Below are 16,090 nucleotides of genomic sequence, written 5' to 3'. Positions count from 1 at the left end.
TTTTATACATATATTACAAATGGTATTTCAATTATTGACATACTTATGACTGATACACATCGGTTACAAATGAGAATTATAATTACAAATTTACGTATATATAAAGTTCACATAATGAATATTGTATAAATTAAGACAGACCTCTTTTCCCATGCTAAATGTAATGGGAACCGGCTAAATTTTACTTAATCGTTTCGAACTCTGTATGACCTATAAAAACAGGTGAAAAGGTTAGGGAATAAAAAGTGATAGTTGCAAAAGCATGGGCATGAGAAATAAAGAATAGGAAGAGATTTGATAGGAGTCAGCGACCATGGTCAATTTTGTGTTGCATGGAAGAAATTTTAATCTAAGATTTTCTATAAGTTTGAAGTTTATATATAGCTTCTAGTGCCAAAGAACAAAAAACTTAATGATTGGAACTTAAAGAGAGAATAGCAATATATAATCAACATAATATTATTAAATATTAGTTAGATCGAAGTTAGATTGAAAATAGCAATTGGACAAAAAAATTGACCTACCATGCATTCTAAAAATTGCTTTTTTTAAGCTGAAGTCGTGGCACTGAGCTGCTTCAAAGTGCCGTCAAAACCATTATTATCTTCTCCGATTTGATCTGAAATGGGTTACAACAAATGATTACAGTAAATGATTACAAAAAATTTCTATAGTCAGCTATTCTTTCTTAACAGTACAGTCAGACTGAGTCAGTATTGTATGAGGCCTTTGTTAAAGGATTATTAAATTTTGCGCTATGCGATTTGTCTTACACGATTCTTATCCTGGCGTATGTGAACGTAGCTATAAACACACATGTGACATTTAAAATTTCTCCTTGAAAGCAAAGGGGAAAGATTGTGGCATAGGCCCTCTTTTGCATTCATCAGAATGATAATTGCATACATCGTGTAGTCTAAATGGGAAAATATAATTCTACTAACTTGTTAATTGTCCACTTTTCACGCGTCCAGGACGACAGCGAGATATTACTGCGATGAGAGCAATTATGAACAGCGTTGCTGCAATTCCCGCAAGGAAACCATATTTGAATCGATCCCATTCCTCAGAAAAAGGCTCAGTTCTGGATTTTAATAATGTTGGTGTTGTTGTTGTTATTGATGTTGATTTTGGTAATGTTGTTGTTGTTGTTATTGATGTTGATTTTGGTAATGTTGGTATTGTTGTTGGTGTTGGTGTTGTCTGTGGTGATGTATTCGCTGTCTTTGTACCCGCTATTATAATCCTTGTTGCATTCGCGGCTGCTTTTGCAGTTGTCATGCTCGGTGTTGTTTTCACTGTTGTCTGTGGTGATATTTTCGCTGTCTTTGTACCCGCTATTATATTCCTTGTTGCATTCGCGGCTACCCTTGCCGTTGCACAAGCTGTTATGGGTTCTGCTGTCGACGAGACCACCACCGTTGTGATTAGTGTCGTGATTTTTGTTGGTGTTGTTTCACATGGAAAACATGTTGTGTTGATAAAACTGCATTCCTTTCCTGCAAAGCCGCGAAAATTAGGGTTAAATGCATTCATGCACGTTATTATTCGCATCCTTTTTTCACACGTTGCAAATATATAGTATAGCATCAAAGGTGATTTTAAATTTATCAATTTCATGACCATGCAGGTTTCTGGCCGCGTTCTTTTAACCTTTTAATGACAAAGTGGTTACTAAAGCCTCGATTTAGTGAAGTTAGATGAATAGTACCAACATTTACTTACTTTCACCGTCTAAATTTTTTCCGTAACTGAAATCATAGTTGACGGGAGCTCCCCACGTCACATTCACAAGAAAAGCCATAGCACAGTGCTTTTTACTTGAAGTGAGATCAGACTGTAGACCGTCAGCCTCATTGCCTGCACAACATTAACAATATTGGATCAGATTTAAATCATTAAATTATCACGTTAGTGTCAGTGTTACAAGATAAGATAGGACTTGCCAATGCAACGTCAGATATGAAAATTGGCAAGTCAGTCAGTCAGTGAGGGGAGAGGAATGGAAGGAGAGGATGGAGGAATAGAGTTTGTTCATTCAGTGACCGAAAATTTTGACCATTTTTTCATCGACTATCTTAAGAACAGCGCAGTATATATTGATCACCGCTAAGGTGATCGTAGGAGCTACAAGTTTGAAATGAATATTGTGACGATGCTATACTCTGAGTCTGAAAAATTAGCTTGACCACTGTAAAAATCGAACCCGCGACCTTTAGTTTTGCTATTTTAATGCTCTTGCAACTGAGCTATAGTAAGAAAAAAAATTCGTCTTAACGATTGTTATACTCACTGAAAAAGACGACCAAGTCCCCTTTGTAGAAATCGTTGTCCCTGGCAAATCTTACAGTGTAACCTTGATTGTCATCTCCATTTTTGCACGTGTATAATTTTTCTAAACAGCAACAGAAAAGAATAAGTAAAAGTTGTTTAAAAAATAAAAGAGGTGAGACTGAACCTGAACAGTGCAAAAACCTCGGAGGTGGTAAATGAAAATTCGATAACTTCATACTTAAATTCAGCCACAGTAGATAAAATTTCATCATAACTGCCATTTCATTTTATGCAGTCTGGGAGTGTATGACTTCAAACTGTTCTGCCAGAATTCTTATTTCACCTTTAACTCATTTTACATTATAGTGCCAGAAAATGGATGGCTTGAAAATGGATATTCGGATTTTCCATTGTATTTGACATATCTGTTATTATATTTAAACTTTTTAGTTGCAATTGGTAAAATTAACTTTGCATTAGCTCTCTTGACTTACGTGTTTCTTTGTGACTTGGATTACAAAATTCTCCACTCGTCATGTTTCTCTTCAGTTCATTTAAGCCTTCGTAATCTGTTCCACCTTTCCATTTTCTCATGAGTATATGGTAATTCATATGAGCTTTCGGTCTTGATTGGCTGTCCAGCAACCCAACGCTGAGTTGCAGAGTTGGACACACGAAGTCGAATCGATCGTAAATCTCGAAGCGAGCAATGTTGAACCAATTACACTTGCAAGCCAACCTGAATCATTGATTTGAAAATAATGAATGTTTGTTTGAATAGAGTTATTCTGCTGTTCAACTAAAATAGTATAATTCTTTTTATTTTCGCTTATGATATTTCCTGCATGAGGACTGAAAAAACCCCCATAAAAACAACGTTTAAATATTGCCATTGCATGTCTCAAATCTGTGAGCAAATCAGGGAGAGAAAATTCGTCCATACTTTGTACTGGCAATTCTTTCGGAATAAGAAAGACTGAAACAACGCAATTCGCGTTGTGCGGCTCGGAATCTACCCTTCATGTAAAGCTATATATATATAGAAAGAACGGCTTGAAAATGTATATATATCAATATATATATAATATATAAGAAGTTAAATATATAGTCGGTATACCATCTCCAGTATCCTAAGAACGATTTACATGCAAGCAGTGGCGTAGCCAGCTTGACAATTTAGTCATGCTATACTAATATTTTGAATGATAATAATTGTTGCATGCACGAATGAATAATGTACTTGATAAGTTGTGTCAAGCCCGTTTAGCTTAAACGGTAGTTAAGTTCAAAATAAAAAGCAAGTCTATCGTTTTATTCAAGAAGCAAACTAAATGTTTTCAACTTTAATACAACGATACTTTTTACAACTACATGTCATATTCACTGCATAATATTCAAATTTACTAATTTAAGAGAGATGTATAACTATAAGCGTGTTGTTTAAATTTACTTATCATCCACCGTTTAATTAAGCTAAACCTGCTTAATACAACCGGCCTACTTGATATATATACGAAAATATATCAACCATGGAATAGTCAAGCACAGTTTAAAATTTAAACAAAATTCGATATTGGGAATTGGGATAATGTATGTTTATACTGGTAAAATTGTTGTTTATAATTTTAAATGTTGTCATTTATCGAACGTATTTTGCATGCAAACACGAACAGCCGTGTATATGCATCCTATTCGCATTATCATTGAAAACCCCATTCATGCATGCTGAGACACCGTTCTGATGCATATTGGCCTAAATTTTAGTAAACTGTTGCCCTAGAAATTGTATTTGGTGATTCTTTTCATATTCAGACAAGTGCATGGAAACCTATTGAAATACACTTTACAATTTCATAAAGAAGCCAGCATGCATATATTTCGATAAATTCGCGACATAAAAAACCCACTCAAAATCCTAAGTCATGTATATGTTTCGCGTTAACCTGGCGATTTCTTCAGACTTCATGAATATCGTTAAACCAACTGAATCATACATAGCTTCAGGATCGATATTTGGCTTAACCGAAATATTTAGTTCTTCATTACTGGAAATAGATTAGCTCAACTCCGTACATAAGCAACGCGTATATACAGTTGTTTTATATACGACCTGCATGACTGTGGCGACATAAAGAAGAACGATCATATTTGAAATGTATTTTCATGCTAAGACCCATGTTGCTTACGGCAAGCCACCCTTATTATTTTACCTTGCTGATGTACTTACATAGGATTGTAGTGATCCCAGACTATTGAAGGAAGATATCTCGTAGCGTTTCCATGACGGTGAAATGACAGAAGAACGAGTGAAAAAACTGCTTGTAGAAGAAAACTTCTCATTGTTGTGCGTGATCTACTATATCGCGTGACTGTGTTTCAGGCCTGATTCCACGAAGTTTTGCGAAATTCGAATATTTTGTCTACCTCTTTTGAATTGTGATCAAACAAGTAGAACTAATGTATTCACGGACGCAATTCAGAAAAAAATAATTAAATTCGCATTTTGCTGAGAAAAAAGCGCCTGTTCGTCATCTCGTTGACGATGAAACTCGTTAAAACAGTTTCAATCATGCCGTGTATCAATCACATATTGTATTCTCAAGATGTCTTGTTTTCTCGAAATTGCATGCATTTTTTCATAAATAATGTTATCGTTTCATTCAGCTTAAAGAATTAGTTCTCATTGCATGCATGGATGGGGAGAACCTTGTTTTTTAATTTTTCGATTAGCATGCATATAGTATATATAGATATATGAATCTGGTATAGGGCTAACGAAATAAATACTGAGAAAAGCTATTCATTCAAGAGCTATATTCAATCTGCAACGTCGGTTATTTAAATACGCTACATTAAGTTTGTTATTGTTGAACAGCGGCTTGATCTTTCATCTATATTACGAGGATCAGAAAGAAGGTGGCGTTGCATCTTCTTACGGGCTTTTTAACTTCGGTTTACTTCGGTTTTCATGCTTATATAACAATGGAACAAGATTAGTTGGTTCTCACCGAAGTGACCGAACCTAAACAGAGTCAGTTTCATTTCCTTATGTACCCGTTTAATGAAAGGTTTCCTTTGGGTATAGAATCACCTTAATTGTAGAACACTAGCTGGACCAGTATATTTGAAAACTACTATATATGAAAACAATAAAACAGTTTCTCATACGGATCATTTATATAGTTGTTTTAACTTTTAACAACTTACTTTTACAGTTTAATAAATTAGTATAATTTACACGTGTCAATATATAAATATTACTATTCTTTTAGGAATTTACAACCGTATATTACAACATATTATATATACATTGGTGTACAATGATAAATATACTTTGTGATTAATACATGTTTATAATCTATTCCGCATGATATAAATAAATGTGTGCTAAAAATACAGGGGACGGTTGTACGACAACTGGATAGCGCTCTCCACTGGATAGTGGTTTTTCCAATAACTCCTAAATTGCCCGTTGTTCGGTATAACCTGGCTTAAACTTATAATAGCGCTAAAATGCAGATTATCATTAACAATTTTTAGCTCAAAATCTGTAGTTTTATAGCTTTTACAACGGTTGAAAAATATCTTCGGTGGATAACGCTATCATGCAGCTCTCGTACAACTGACCCTGCATGAATAATGTATGATTCTATATTTCGGCAAAACCTGCCGAAAAACTCGATTATTTTATTTCATTGAAATTATTGTAAATTGTCGACCCGCGACGTTCATGTTTCTCCCATTCAGGGAATCACGAAAGGAAATGTTGTTGCAATCCTCTACTGTCCCCTACTGTCCCTCTCAAACCTCACCAGGTTTACTAATTTACCACTTTACAATCTTTTGAGTTCCGTAAACTCGACTTTCTTTATATCCAACATTATCGTTAGATCACCTATTTTACCCCTCCACGCGATTTTCAATTATGTACGCATGACTTGATTTATATCCAGCTTTTTCCATCGATTAACCCATATTACGACCAGGATCCTCTATTCATGTACACTTGACTTGATTTATATCCATTTTTTTCTCCGGATTATTCATTTTACATCTTCATGGCCTTTATTTATGTTGATTTGATTTATTTATATCCAGCATTATCCATTGATCATCCAATTTCGTAACTCCACGATGTACCCACTTTGCTCGATTAATACCCTGCGCTGTCTGTAGCTTCTCCTATATTTCACCGTCACCCATGTAGGTGCACACGACTTTCATATCCAGGTTTATCCATAGCGGTCTATCCACCCACGTGGATCCGCGATCACGTGTCTCCTATCTTTGCAAAGGTGCCCATTACACGTTGCTTATATAACTGTAAAAGATTGAGGTAGACGCATACAATTTATACTAAATAATTCTCGGACATTTTTATGTGTATAGTGTCGTTTTTGTGTCTTTCATGCATTCATAAGAACCGAATTTATTAGCAAAAATCCTCACATTGTTCACTGACTCCATTTTGCATGTCATTTCCTTGTTTAGAATACGCTTTGTTGTTAATTTCATAGAGATCTACAACAAAAAAGGCGAGAAATTATCGATCATGCAGCGCCCTGCCATCAGTTATAACCACCGTTTTATTCAAATGTGGTAGCGATGTTTTTGTTCCAATAACACACTACTAATCCCCGTTTCGTAGCCTAACTATATACGGTAAACTTCAAACTCGGTTTATTAACTTTAAAAAAAACAGAATCATTACCTCTTCGCGGTTTTCTTTTGAGAACTTTGAAGTAAATGACAGCACACAGAATACCAAGTGTAAATACTGCTATTACTATCGCTATGAAGATAGGAACTGAAAGCCATCTGTCCTTTGTCTGCTGGTTCGAATTTTGATCTGAATAATATTAGTATACTCGTGTTAATTAAGAATTGGAAGAGAGCGGTGCTCAAGAATTTATACTGCTACGACTCTGTTGGCGCTGTTTTTATATATTGTTCAAATTTTCCTATACTATAGGGCAAACCCGTCGATATAGATAATCCTGGATGGTGTATTTCAGTTGTTCAGTAGTTAAATTATCAGGCACTTGGTGCCATTTTGGTGCTCTGTTTTGAACTGTTTTTAGAGACCAAGCAAGGGTCACTCTTTATTGCTGAAGGGTTTACTAACTACAGCACTGTCGGATCCATGCTGTTCTCCCAAGTATGAATCGTCCTCTCTTGTCAGGGCAGTCAAAGCTGAACTAAACTGTCTTCTCCATACGGGATGTCTTCATCTGCATGGGATAGCCCTGCCTACCCTAACCTGTTATTTCCTGCTGCTCTGAATTCTAAACTGTTCTCCTGGAACTACAGTAAAGGATAATTCAGGTTTTTATGTGGGTGAAGAGTACCATGAGAAGATGAAAACGTATTTCTGCAGTACCTGTTGGTCTCGTTGTTTGAATGTGTAGTTTATTTTCACTACTGTTTAGTGTAGTGTAGCTTATTGACTTTTCCGTTGATGGTTGCTTACTTGTTTCAGTAGTTTTCGTGGTCGTGCAGGGAGGGGTAAGCTTGGTCTCTTTGGGACCAGGTGTGGGTTTTTTAGTTGGGTTGGGGTGACTTTGCGTCTTCGCTTTCTTTGTGGTGAGGCCCAGTGTTGGTTTGATTGCTGGATTGCATTCACATTTACTTGGCACCACTGAAATATTAAAAAAGGGACGATAATGAGTGACCACGTCAATATTACACAGAGATAGTTGAACAGCTTGTCTTTACTAAGCAAACCCCTGTGTATTTTGCATGTCGAGGTGAACTATACATTGTAAACATTTCCATAAGTGAAAAGATAACATGCAATCTTTCCTTCGTACCTTCTTTTCCGTATGTGACGTCAAAAACTCGCTTTTCCCTCGATACAATATGAACTGCGTACAGCATACTGCATTTTACTTCTTTGCTGTTTAATGACGATTTAAGACCGTTTCCATTGCCTGAAAAATAGGTTTGTTTATCAGTGCAATCATGTGCGTTACCATAACCATCCTGTTTATCGTTTAGAAAGTTTTTTGCCTCGACCAAATTGCCATAAGTTCACCAGACAGATTTTGCGACGAATGAGAGAGTCTTCACACTCCATCTCTATACTTTTTTTCATTTCGTTTGTCTCTAAGATATCATCGCTAAACTGATACATCTACTTACTGTAAAACACGTAGGTTTTATTTGTCTCGTATTTTTTCGACTTTGTTTTACTCGCATCAAACACGTAGTGGGTGAACTTCACGGGTAAAGATCTGTATTTTCCCTCTTCACAAGATGTTAGTTTGACTGAATCTAATGAGATAAAGAAAGTATGACACCATTCCGCACGGTATAGTTTTCCTCATATTTATCTCTTTCCCACTGGCTGGGTATAGTTTACAAATACCAAGTAATGCATGAAGTTTTTAAGACGACAAGAATTTCTAGGGTAATCGCGGGCGCAGATATTTGACAGCGACCACATTTGAGCTTCCAGTTGCCAAAGCAGGAATTCCAGTGAAATAAATATCAGGTTTCCTCATACATGCATCATCCAGTATAAACAAAGTAAAATAAGTTTAGGATACCTGTATGTGAAACGTTGCAAAATGAGTGTATTGAGCCGTTTCTGATGGCTTGTTGCAAGTTAGTCACATTTCCCGGCCATTCTCTTCTAAAAATATTAAAGTTCATCGTCTCTCCTAATCTCGTTTGGTCGTTCACTTGTTTCACTATTAGTTTTGATGTCGGGCATACGAAGCCAAGGATATCGTAAATGTCAACACGAGGAACCACTAGCCAGTTATAAGGACAACACAGTCTGAGAAAAAGAAAGTGACAATGACTGAGCTATTATATCACTATATATGGCGAGACTTATTTCTTATTCATATACTCGAGGTGTGAATTAAACTTTTCTCGAAGATTATCCATGCTTCTACTCGGGATCTCATTTGTGTTATTAAATAGATATATACTTAAAACAATCAAAATCACGGCTGACAGTCAGACTGGTCATCAGATTGTCAGTGATTGTTTGGGGGAGGGGTGATTAATGAAGCTGTTTTTGGAAATGAGCGCATCTGAGATTATTAAGGATATCCGCTCAGGCTAGTCTCCAAACTATTCTTTATCATCTTTTAACTATACCGAATTAAATTATGGATTACTAGGCACTGAGAAGCTCTATTTCTGGTGACTTCTCTTCAGACTAAGAGGTGCCGCGATGCTGCATGTTTAAACCGTAACTTTGTTGTATTAGGTCATTCTAGACTATACTCAGATTAACCTCAACTGCCGCACATCTGTTGATCGAGTGTACATGTCTATCCAGTTTAAGGCTGCATGCTTTCCACTGTCCCTGTCAGTGACACGTACGTACATGCACGTAAAAGTTTAAATCATTTATATGATACTAATGAAATCTACGATTGAATACATGCATACGGTTGGATTCTGTTCAAGCTTTGCTATGTTTTTTTTTTAAAAAAAAAAGAATATATAACAACTTAGAAGGTTTTAAACTTTTACGTGCGTGTACATGCGTGTACGTGCGTGTACGTGCGTGTGCGTACGTGCAAAATACGCGACAGTGGAAAGCAGCCCTTAGAGTAGAGGATAACCAGTTCTCTTTTGTGTACATACTCTGTCTTTTGTTTTGTATATATTGATTGTATAACGACATTTTGTGAACCTTTTATAGCCTTTCCAAAGCCGAATGCATTGTCCAGTTCCTCATGTGCCGAAAAGGAAATGGAATCACGCGGGAGTCATGTCAAGTACGTTTGTTTTTGTCTTTGAGTTTACAAAATATTTACATGCATGCATGCAGTATGGGGCTTTGTATTGTGCGCGCTGGTTAACTGATTCAGAACCTATAATGTCTGGTTTCCATTTAATCGTAAGTGTCGTGAACATGTCAAGGTGGTTGAATATTTCTGAGTTGTCTGCTGTCAATATTGGACGATTTCAATACGGAATATAAAGACAAATTTACAACCGGACTATTTCTCATCGGTGAGAATGACTTGTTTACGACAATTTCGAGTGTTTGAAAACCAGGCTTAACTATATACTCCGGGATTGAGCTGATGAAGCAACATAGCATGCAAAATGCATGTCGGAAAACTGTAAGGTAGCAACAGTTGAAATAAGCCGGTAAATCAATATTTGGCAAAAGCGGGGAAAAGTGACATTCCAAATGACTATATATTTCCATGGCAGACGACCAATTTAATCCATTGGGCGGCACGTTTTATTGTAACACAATGAAGGTTGCAAGGTTAATCGAGATTGAACCGTAACGCTTTGTATGTAAATTCTCAAGGTGACAACTTTATTATGCATTACGCAATCGATTGTCAAACTGACGGCGGATATTCTCGACAAACTGTATAAGTTTGTTTTAGGCTTTTAGCAACGAGAATTTTCATGTCTCATATATTATATATAATCGCTATTCTTCCAATTTCGAGTCCCGGCTTTAATGCTACACAACTTATGGGTCCTTATTAAAACTCTATTAAATCCTATTCTGTCATAATCCTTAACTAATTAATTCATTGGTTGTAAGGCATTGCATTAAAAGTGATTGTATTAATCAACCCTCGGTCTTGAAGTATATCCAGAGATAGTGAGATACAATCTACTAATCATGTTGACTATTGTGTATATACAATTCAGCGTAAAGCTGTATTTTGATTTTGTATATACGTGACAAGATCTGATGGTCGTAGACTGTATTACGTGTGGCGTCGTTTCTTGGTTGGATTTCTAAATCCTAACATGATAACATTTGACATGTATATTTATATATAGAAAATGAATAATTATATACACAGACTAATCCTTGTGTGATCTTACGGATATACTAACAAATTGTTCTCGACCAAACAACAGGAAAACAGAGAATAACATGCACAATTTTTTACAACCTCCTTTGGCAGTATTTCGAATTTTTCAGATGTTCTTCTGCTCTTAACTATAAATATAGAACCAAACGAAGGATCAAACTGTGCCATTGTATTCGTGTCTTATATTTTTCAAATGACAAAATACCAAAAATCAACTGTTACGATTTACGATCCTTGTTATAGCTACGAAAAGGAATTATCTGTGACTACGATTCTCGAATCTTGGTCATTTTCTTCAAGATTTTGCCTGGTTTTTTCAGGCATTTATTTGAGGAATTTTGACAGCTTTTTTCATTCCTAAACTGTCTGCAAATCGAGAAGCGTTGCGAATTATTTTAACAATGTCTATATATAGATTCGAAGTTTTCAATTATCCATTTTTTGCATTTAAATCAATCGATGCTTGCAAAATACCATTATATATATATGCAAAGGTAGCAATTATAAAATAAATTCTTCACCATAGTGACCATACATCTGAAAGTGCATGAGTATATAAATATTTTTGTCTATCGAGTGTTTTCTAGATAGAATGTATAGCTATATACTTCTAAAATCTTAGTATAGTAAAAAGTATAGTAAGTGTAGTCTTATAGAAATAAGTGCTTTGATATTCGAGTTGTTTGTTACTTGAGTTTGAGATGTAACAAATTACCGTGGTCCTTCACGGCCTGTATCAAATGGAGGCCTATTGTATATAGGTCATGTTTTGCCATGTCAGGAGATCTCGTGATTTGTGTCGGCCTAGAAAACTGAAAATGTTCTGAAAGCGTGTCAGTTGCATGTCACGACAAACGAAAGTGGGGGTGATATAATATTAGGTATATAAATAACACCAAAGATCTTGTGCTTTGTGCCATTCCTTCTGGTATAGTAAGAATGCTAGTAAAACAACTAAGATGTCTGTGCCAGATAAAACCACAATAGCTTTTCAAAACATTTATGAATCAGAATAAAGCAAGATGTATTTTAATAATATTCTAGTAAGATGAAAAAATGGCAAAAAAGGATGAAATAGATGAAAGTGAATAGATCAGTAAAAAGTTAATAGAAGGAGAAGTGTCGACAGTGCATACATTGTTTGCTTGAACTGATGTTTTTTATTTAGCGTTCAGTCATTTCGTTATTGATTGTGAAACGCCGTATTTGGGTGTCCCGCGGGTCTCTACATGTTGCCAACAGCTTAACTCTGCTTATAGAACATTGTCAAACACCACATGTGTTTGTTCCTGCCAATTTGCGAATGAATGAAAAACTGTGAGAACAATCAAACAATGTTGGCAACGAAATGAGTTTTCAGTTTCCATTTCTCATCGCGACATTTCGAAAGTTTTGATATTTTTTTGTCGGCCATGTCGGTACCAATATATAAGCTATAAGGCGCCTAAAATCTTCGACAACAACCATATTAGGACGGTTTTTTACTGTAAGTGTTAAAGATATCATTGAGAACAATCACAAAGAGCTTTATGATTAAAATCCAAACGATTACTTGCAATATAGCTGCAATTATATAAGTGAGGATATATGTAACTATAAGGAATGGAAAACCCTTGATGTATATAGGTTCTGATTTTTATAAGGATTGCGTAAATACTAGTTATATAAATTACCATTTTCGGGGATGGCGGGATTATAGTTATTAAGGATTCTTTTTGAATTTTGTTCGGTCGGTTACTACGTCTGTGTTTGAGATTAGTACATCAAACCCAGCTATTAGTCAGCTACAAGTCAGCTATTATTTAACATTGAAGAAATATGATCATAGTTGATCCACTTGTTTGAGATATATTCTTCAGGTAGTTTTGACAACATGCAATCCAAACAACAGATTGGAGTCCTGTTTCTGAAGGAACTAATCATAATATATAGTGTGTAGTCGTTTGATATATTATTTCAAATCGGTTGGGACATGCAGAAGAACTGCTTTTATACCGTCGGTATAAAATCTTCGATACTGATACAAAATCGATGATTATACGTGCATGTCAATACATACTCGTACTAATTCCTGTATCGAAATATCTGCCCAGGAATATTTCATTCAATTCTAACCACCACTAGTATTGTATTATATAGAAGGCACTTAGCGACCTCAATGTAGATAATATAAGCTTGCTAATCCACATGCAGCTGTACATATGGAATTCTAATGTAAATTTAAGAGATCTTGAATAAAGCTAAATGCAGACAGCTCTTTATCGACACAGCTTTTGGCTGAATAAACACATAGTTTAACTAATATAATAAAGTTATACAACAGCGAATTCATATTTATAGCCGGCTATAGAATTTAACGTGATATTCCTACTTTTGAAAAGTTTAATTCCTGCATGATTTTTAAACTCTTCTCGAATTAAACTGTTCAATCTTCTAAAAGATCTTTGTTTTGAAGCGCTTGATCGTATAGACCAAAGTTTTCATTGCCATAGCATTTTCATGAAAGAACCTGTCTTTAAAAACTGGTGCTGAAACTTCTAAGACTAAATTTTGAAGTTAAAGTTAAACGCTGCCTTTCCTGTCGGTAAGAACCTCATCCGTTGAACGGATCTTTATTAAGAAAGCTTTCGATCTTATATGTTAACGACGTAACATGCCAGAAATTGCTTTGTTAAAGTTGATACGGCGACAAATGATCGAATTAAATATCAACATTATAGTGTAAACTTCTACGGCAATGTGACATGTATCGTTAGTATCATTGCCACCTGAAATCGATGAAAACACGAAACTGCTCGCGTATATATGAAGAGGAAAACGTATAACCTCGGCTATCCTTACTGGCGATAAATGACGTATTTGTTCCACGTATATAATTTTTAGGATTATTTAATACAATTTCAAACACAAGCAACGGTAATTTATTAAGGAATACTGTACCTACAGTTGAGTTCCTAAATAGTGATACTTACAGAGGGTTCACGTTATCCCAAATTATTGAAGGAAGAAATCTTGTTGTCAAAGAGAAGTGTAGGGACGCACAATACAGTAGAACTCGAAATAAAAACACGACATCCATTTAATGTAGCTATGGCTATATACACTTCACACTGTAAACATATGTAAACCGTTTAAACTTTCCCACTTTTGCCTAGTTTCAGGCTCTGCTCTCGTTGACAGCTCGGTGTCACAATGCTGCACAGAATTTAAACGCGGATATATATATATATTTCTTGTCAATTGTTTTGATAGGTAATTTATGCATGAATATTCGTATAATTATTTCCCTTTCAAAATATATTCGAGTTAATTCGAGAGGGTTAGGCTGCGTCCAGGCAATATTGACATTGTACGCGATGTTGTACAGGAACGGTGTTGTCCATGTCAATATCAGTCATATACACAATTGGACTCGTTGCAATGTGCAGTGAATGTCGGTTAAAGACTACATGCACGGTGTCACACTGTTTATGGGCGTATGTTAGCCATTTATGTAAGACCATATTCTCATGAATAATTTGGCGTCTTTGTCAAAACATAAGCACTTTTTTACGTATTAAATAACTAAATTTAGATGCACATGTGCAGGAAGGGTGGAATTTAGTTCTATATTTAAATAAACTAGGTAAGAAAAAATTTGAAAACGTTTTAAAAATTGTAATCTGCTGCATGCGCTTGTATATATAAAAATTCATACAGTGACTTTAAGTGGACATGGTTTATGCTTATAGTTTCTTCTTGAAAGTTCCGCCTCGACTTTTTAGCCGAGCAATATCCATTTTGAATATGCATCTGAGTATTATGAGCGAACAAGTTTGTGGTTGACCGCGCCGATACGATTTTCTAGAATTTACATCTTCGACAATATTTCCCACTTTCGAATTGAAGAATTTTTCAGTTTGTGTATATTAATAAAGTGAACTGAAAGTAACAAAGTTATATGGCGGTTTTATTGAGCTCGTTTAAACTCAAACAGTTGCTAAATGAATCAATATATAGTTTTTTTCATACACCGCTTATAAGCTGAGTGGTCTTCAAAATATCAACCGCGGTTCCATACAGACGATGGAATAATCTTTGGTGATATGATTCATTAAATTAGGAGAGATGCTTGTCGATGCTTGTCGAGATAACAAGAACAGCATGAGAGAGTTTGTTGTGGCTTGTAGGGAAAGAAGAACGGAGTAGAAGTGTTCCGTGATATTTTGAAACAAAGAGATTATACGAAAATAAAAGCGGTAATACACTGGCGAGGTCAAAGAAGCGTAGATGGTATATAAACATGCACACAATATGAAAACGTGAAAAAGAGGTGTCCTAGGGATATCACGGAATGCTTGTGATGTTTAGACATCGTAGAGAAGCTGAGCAAAGCATTGGACACCACAGATGTGTCAAAACATTGTGACTATAGACAGAGTGAAAGGATATATCATTGGGTATAAGGAAACAGAAGATGCGAGGTTTAGACAGTCGATGAGGCAAGCATGGCAATGATGGCGTTAGACATATAATGAGAAGAATGACGTTGTTTAAACGAGATATCATGGAATAAGAACAGTCGAAATACGTCGGTCAGACATTGTGGACAATTGTCTTGGACATTGTGGACGTTTTATTACGAGACGAAAAAAATACATTCGGGTCAGAGTTGTGTGGTTCGAGGTGGGAGTTGTGGACTTGTGGGCATGGGAAAAGAAGTCAATCGAATAGCAAATTTTCCTGGCATAAATAATTATTGTTACACCTGGCTGTTAATACCAGGCAGATGCCATGTTGTTCATTGAAGGATAGGAAATGGCAAAGAATGTAATTGAAGGCTGAAGCAAGTATAGCACTATGATGTGGTGTTAAGTTAGGATGGCTTGCGTGTGATCATTTGAGAAACAGGAATGGCCAATGAGAAACATCAAACACGTTTGATGTTGAAACCTGCAACGTGTAGCGTCTTTACTAATTACTTGTATTGTCATAAAAAATATATCTACAATTGTAAACCTGTA

General features: G+C 35.7%; 2 protein-coding genes and 1 long non-coding RNA gene across 5 annotated transcripts; 1 reads left to right on the top strand and 2 right to left on the bottom strand.

Annotated features, from left to right (window-relative positions):
• Window positions 1–4,713, bottom strand: LOC114518027. The gene is made up of 7 exons (XM_028537916.1): window positions 4,502–4,713; window positions 2,769–3,013; window positions 2,294–2,395; window positions 1,726–1,860; window positions 945–1,499; window positions 525–619; window positions 1–210 (listed from the first exon to the last, which is right to left on the bottom strand). The coding sequence occupies exons 1-6, from the start codon at window positions 4,612–4,614 to the stop codon at window positions 549–551; spliced, it is 1,221 nt and encodes a 406-aa protein (XP_028393717.1). The 5' UTR covers window positions 4,615–4,713; the 3' UTR covers window positions 1–210; window positions 525–548.
• Window positions 4,714–5,486: 773 nt separating this feature from the next.
• On the bottom strand, window positions 5,487–14,429 carry LOC114518028. 3 transcript variants are annotated; one of them, XM_028537918.1, is made up of 8 exons: window positions 14,060–14,429; window positions 8,823–9,055; window positions 8,416–8,547; window positions 8,085–8,204; window positions 7,745–7,912; window positions 6,986–7,123; window positions 6,724–6,795; window positions 5,487–6,595 (listed from the first exon to the last, which is right to left on the bottom strand). In XM_028537918.1, exons 1-8 carry the CDS (start codon window positions 14,164–14,166, stop codon window positions 6,588–6,590), a joined length of 978 nt encoding a protein of 325 aa, XP_028393719.1. In that variant the 5' UTR covers window positions 14,167–14,429; the 3' UTR covers window positions 5,487–6,587. The 3 variants fall into 3 exon arrangements, with proteins under 3 accessions (XP_028393719.1, XP_028393718.1, XP_028393720.1); XM_028537917.1 differs by having other exon boundaries at window positions 7,655–7,912; window positions 14,060–14,427; XM_028537919.1 differs by lacking the exon at window positions 14,060–14,429 and adding an exon at window positions 11,803–12,176 and having other exon boundaries at window positions 7,655–7,912.
• Window positions 9,881–15,261, top strand: LOC114518029. Its single transcript, XR_003686448.1, has 2 exons — window positions 9,881–10,013; window positions 15,190–15,261. It is a non-coding gene; the product is annotated as an uncharacterized LOC114518029 (long non-coding RNA).
• Window positions 15,262–16,090: the final 829 nt, after the last annotated feature.

The sequence above is a fragment of the Dendronephthya gigantea genome, unplaced genomic scaffold, assembly GCF_004324835.1.
Source record: "Dendronephthya gigantea isolate DGI-Jeju-01 unplaced genomic scaffold, DenGig_1.0 000010F, whole genome shotgun sequence".
NCBI classification, from domain to species: domain Eukaryota; kingdom Metazoa; phylum Cnidaria; class Anthozoa; order Malacalcyonacea; family Nephtheidae; genus Dendronephthya; species Dendronephthya gigantea.
This window is presented reverse-complemented; position numbering and strand designations above follow the sequence as displayed.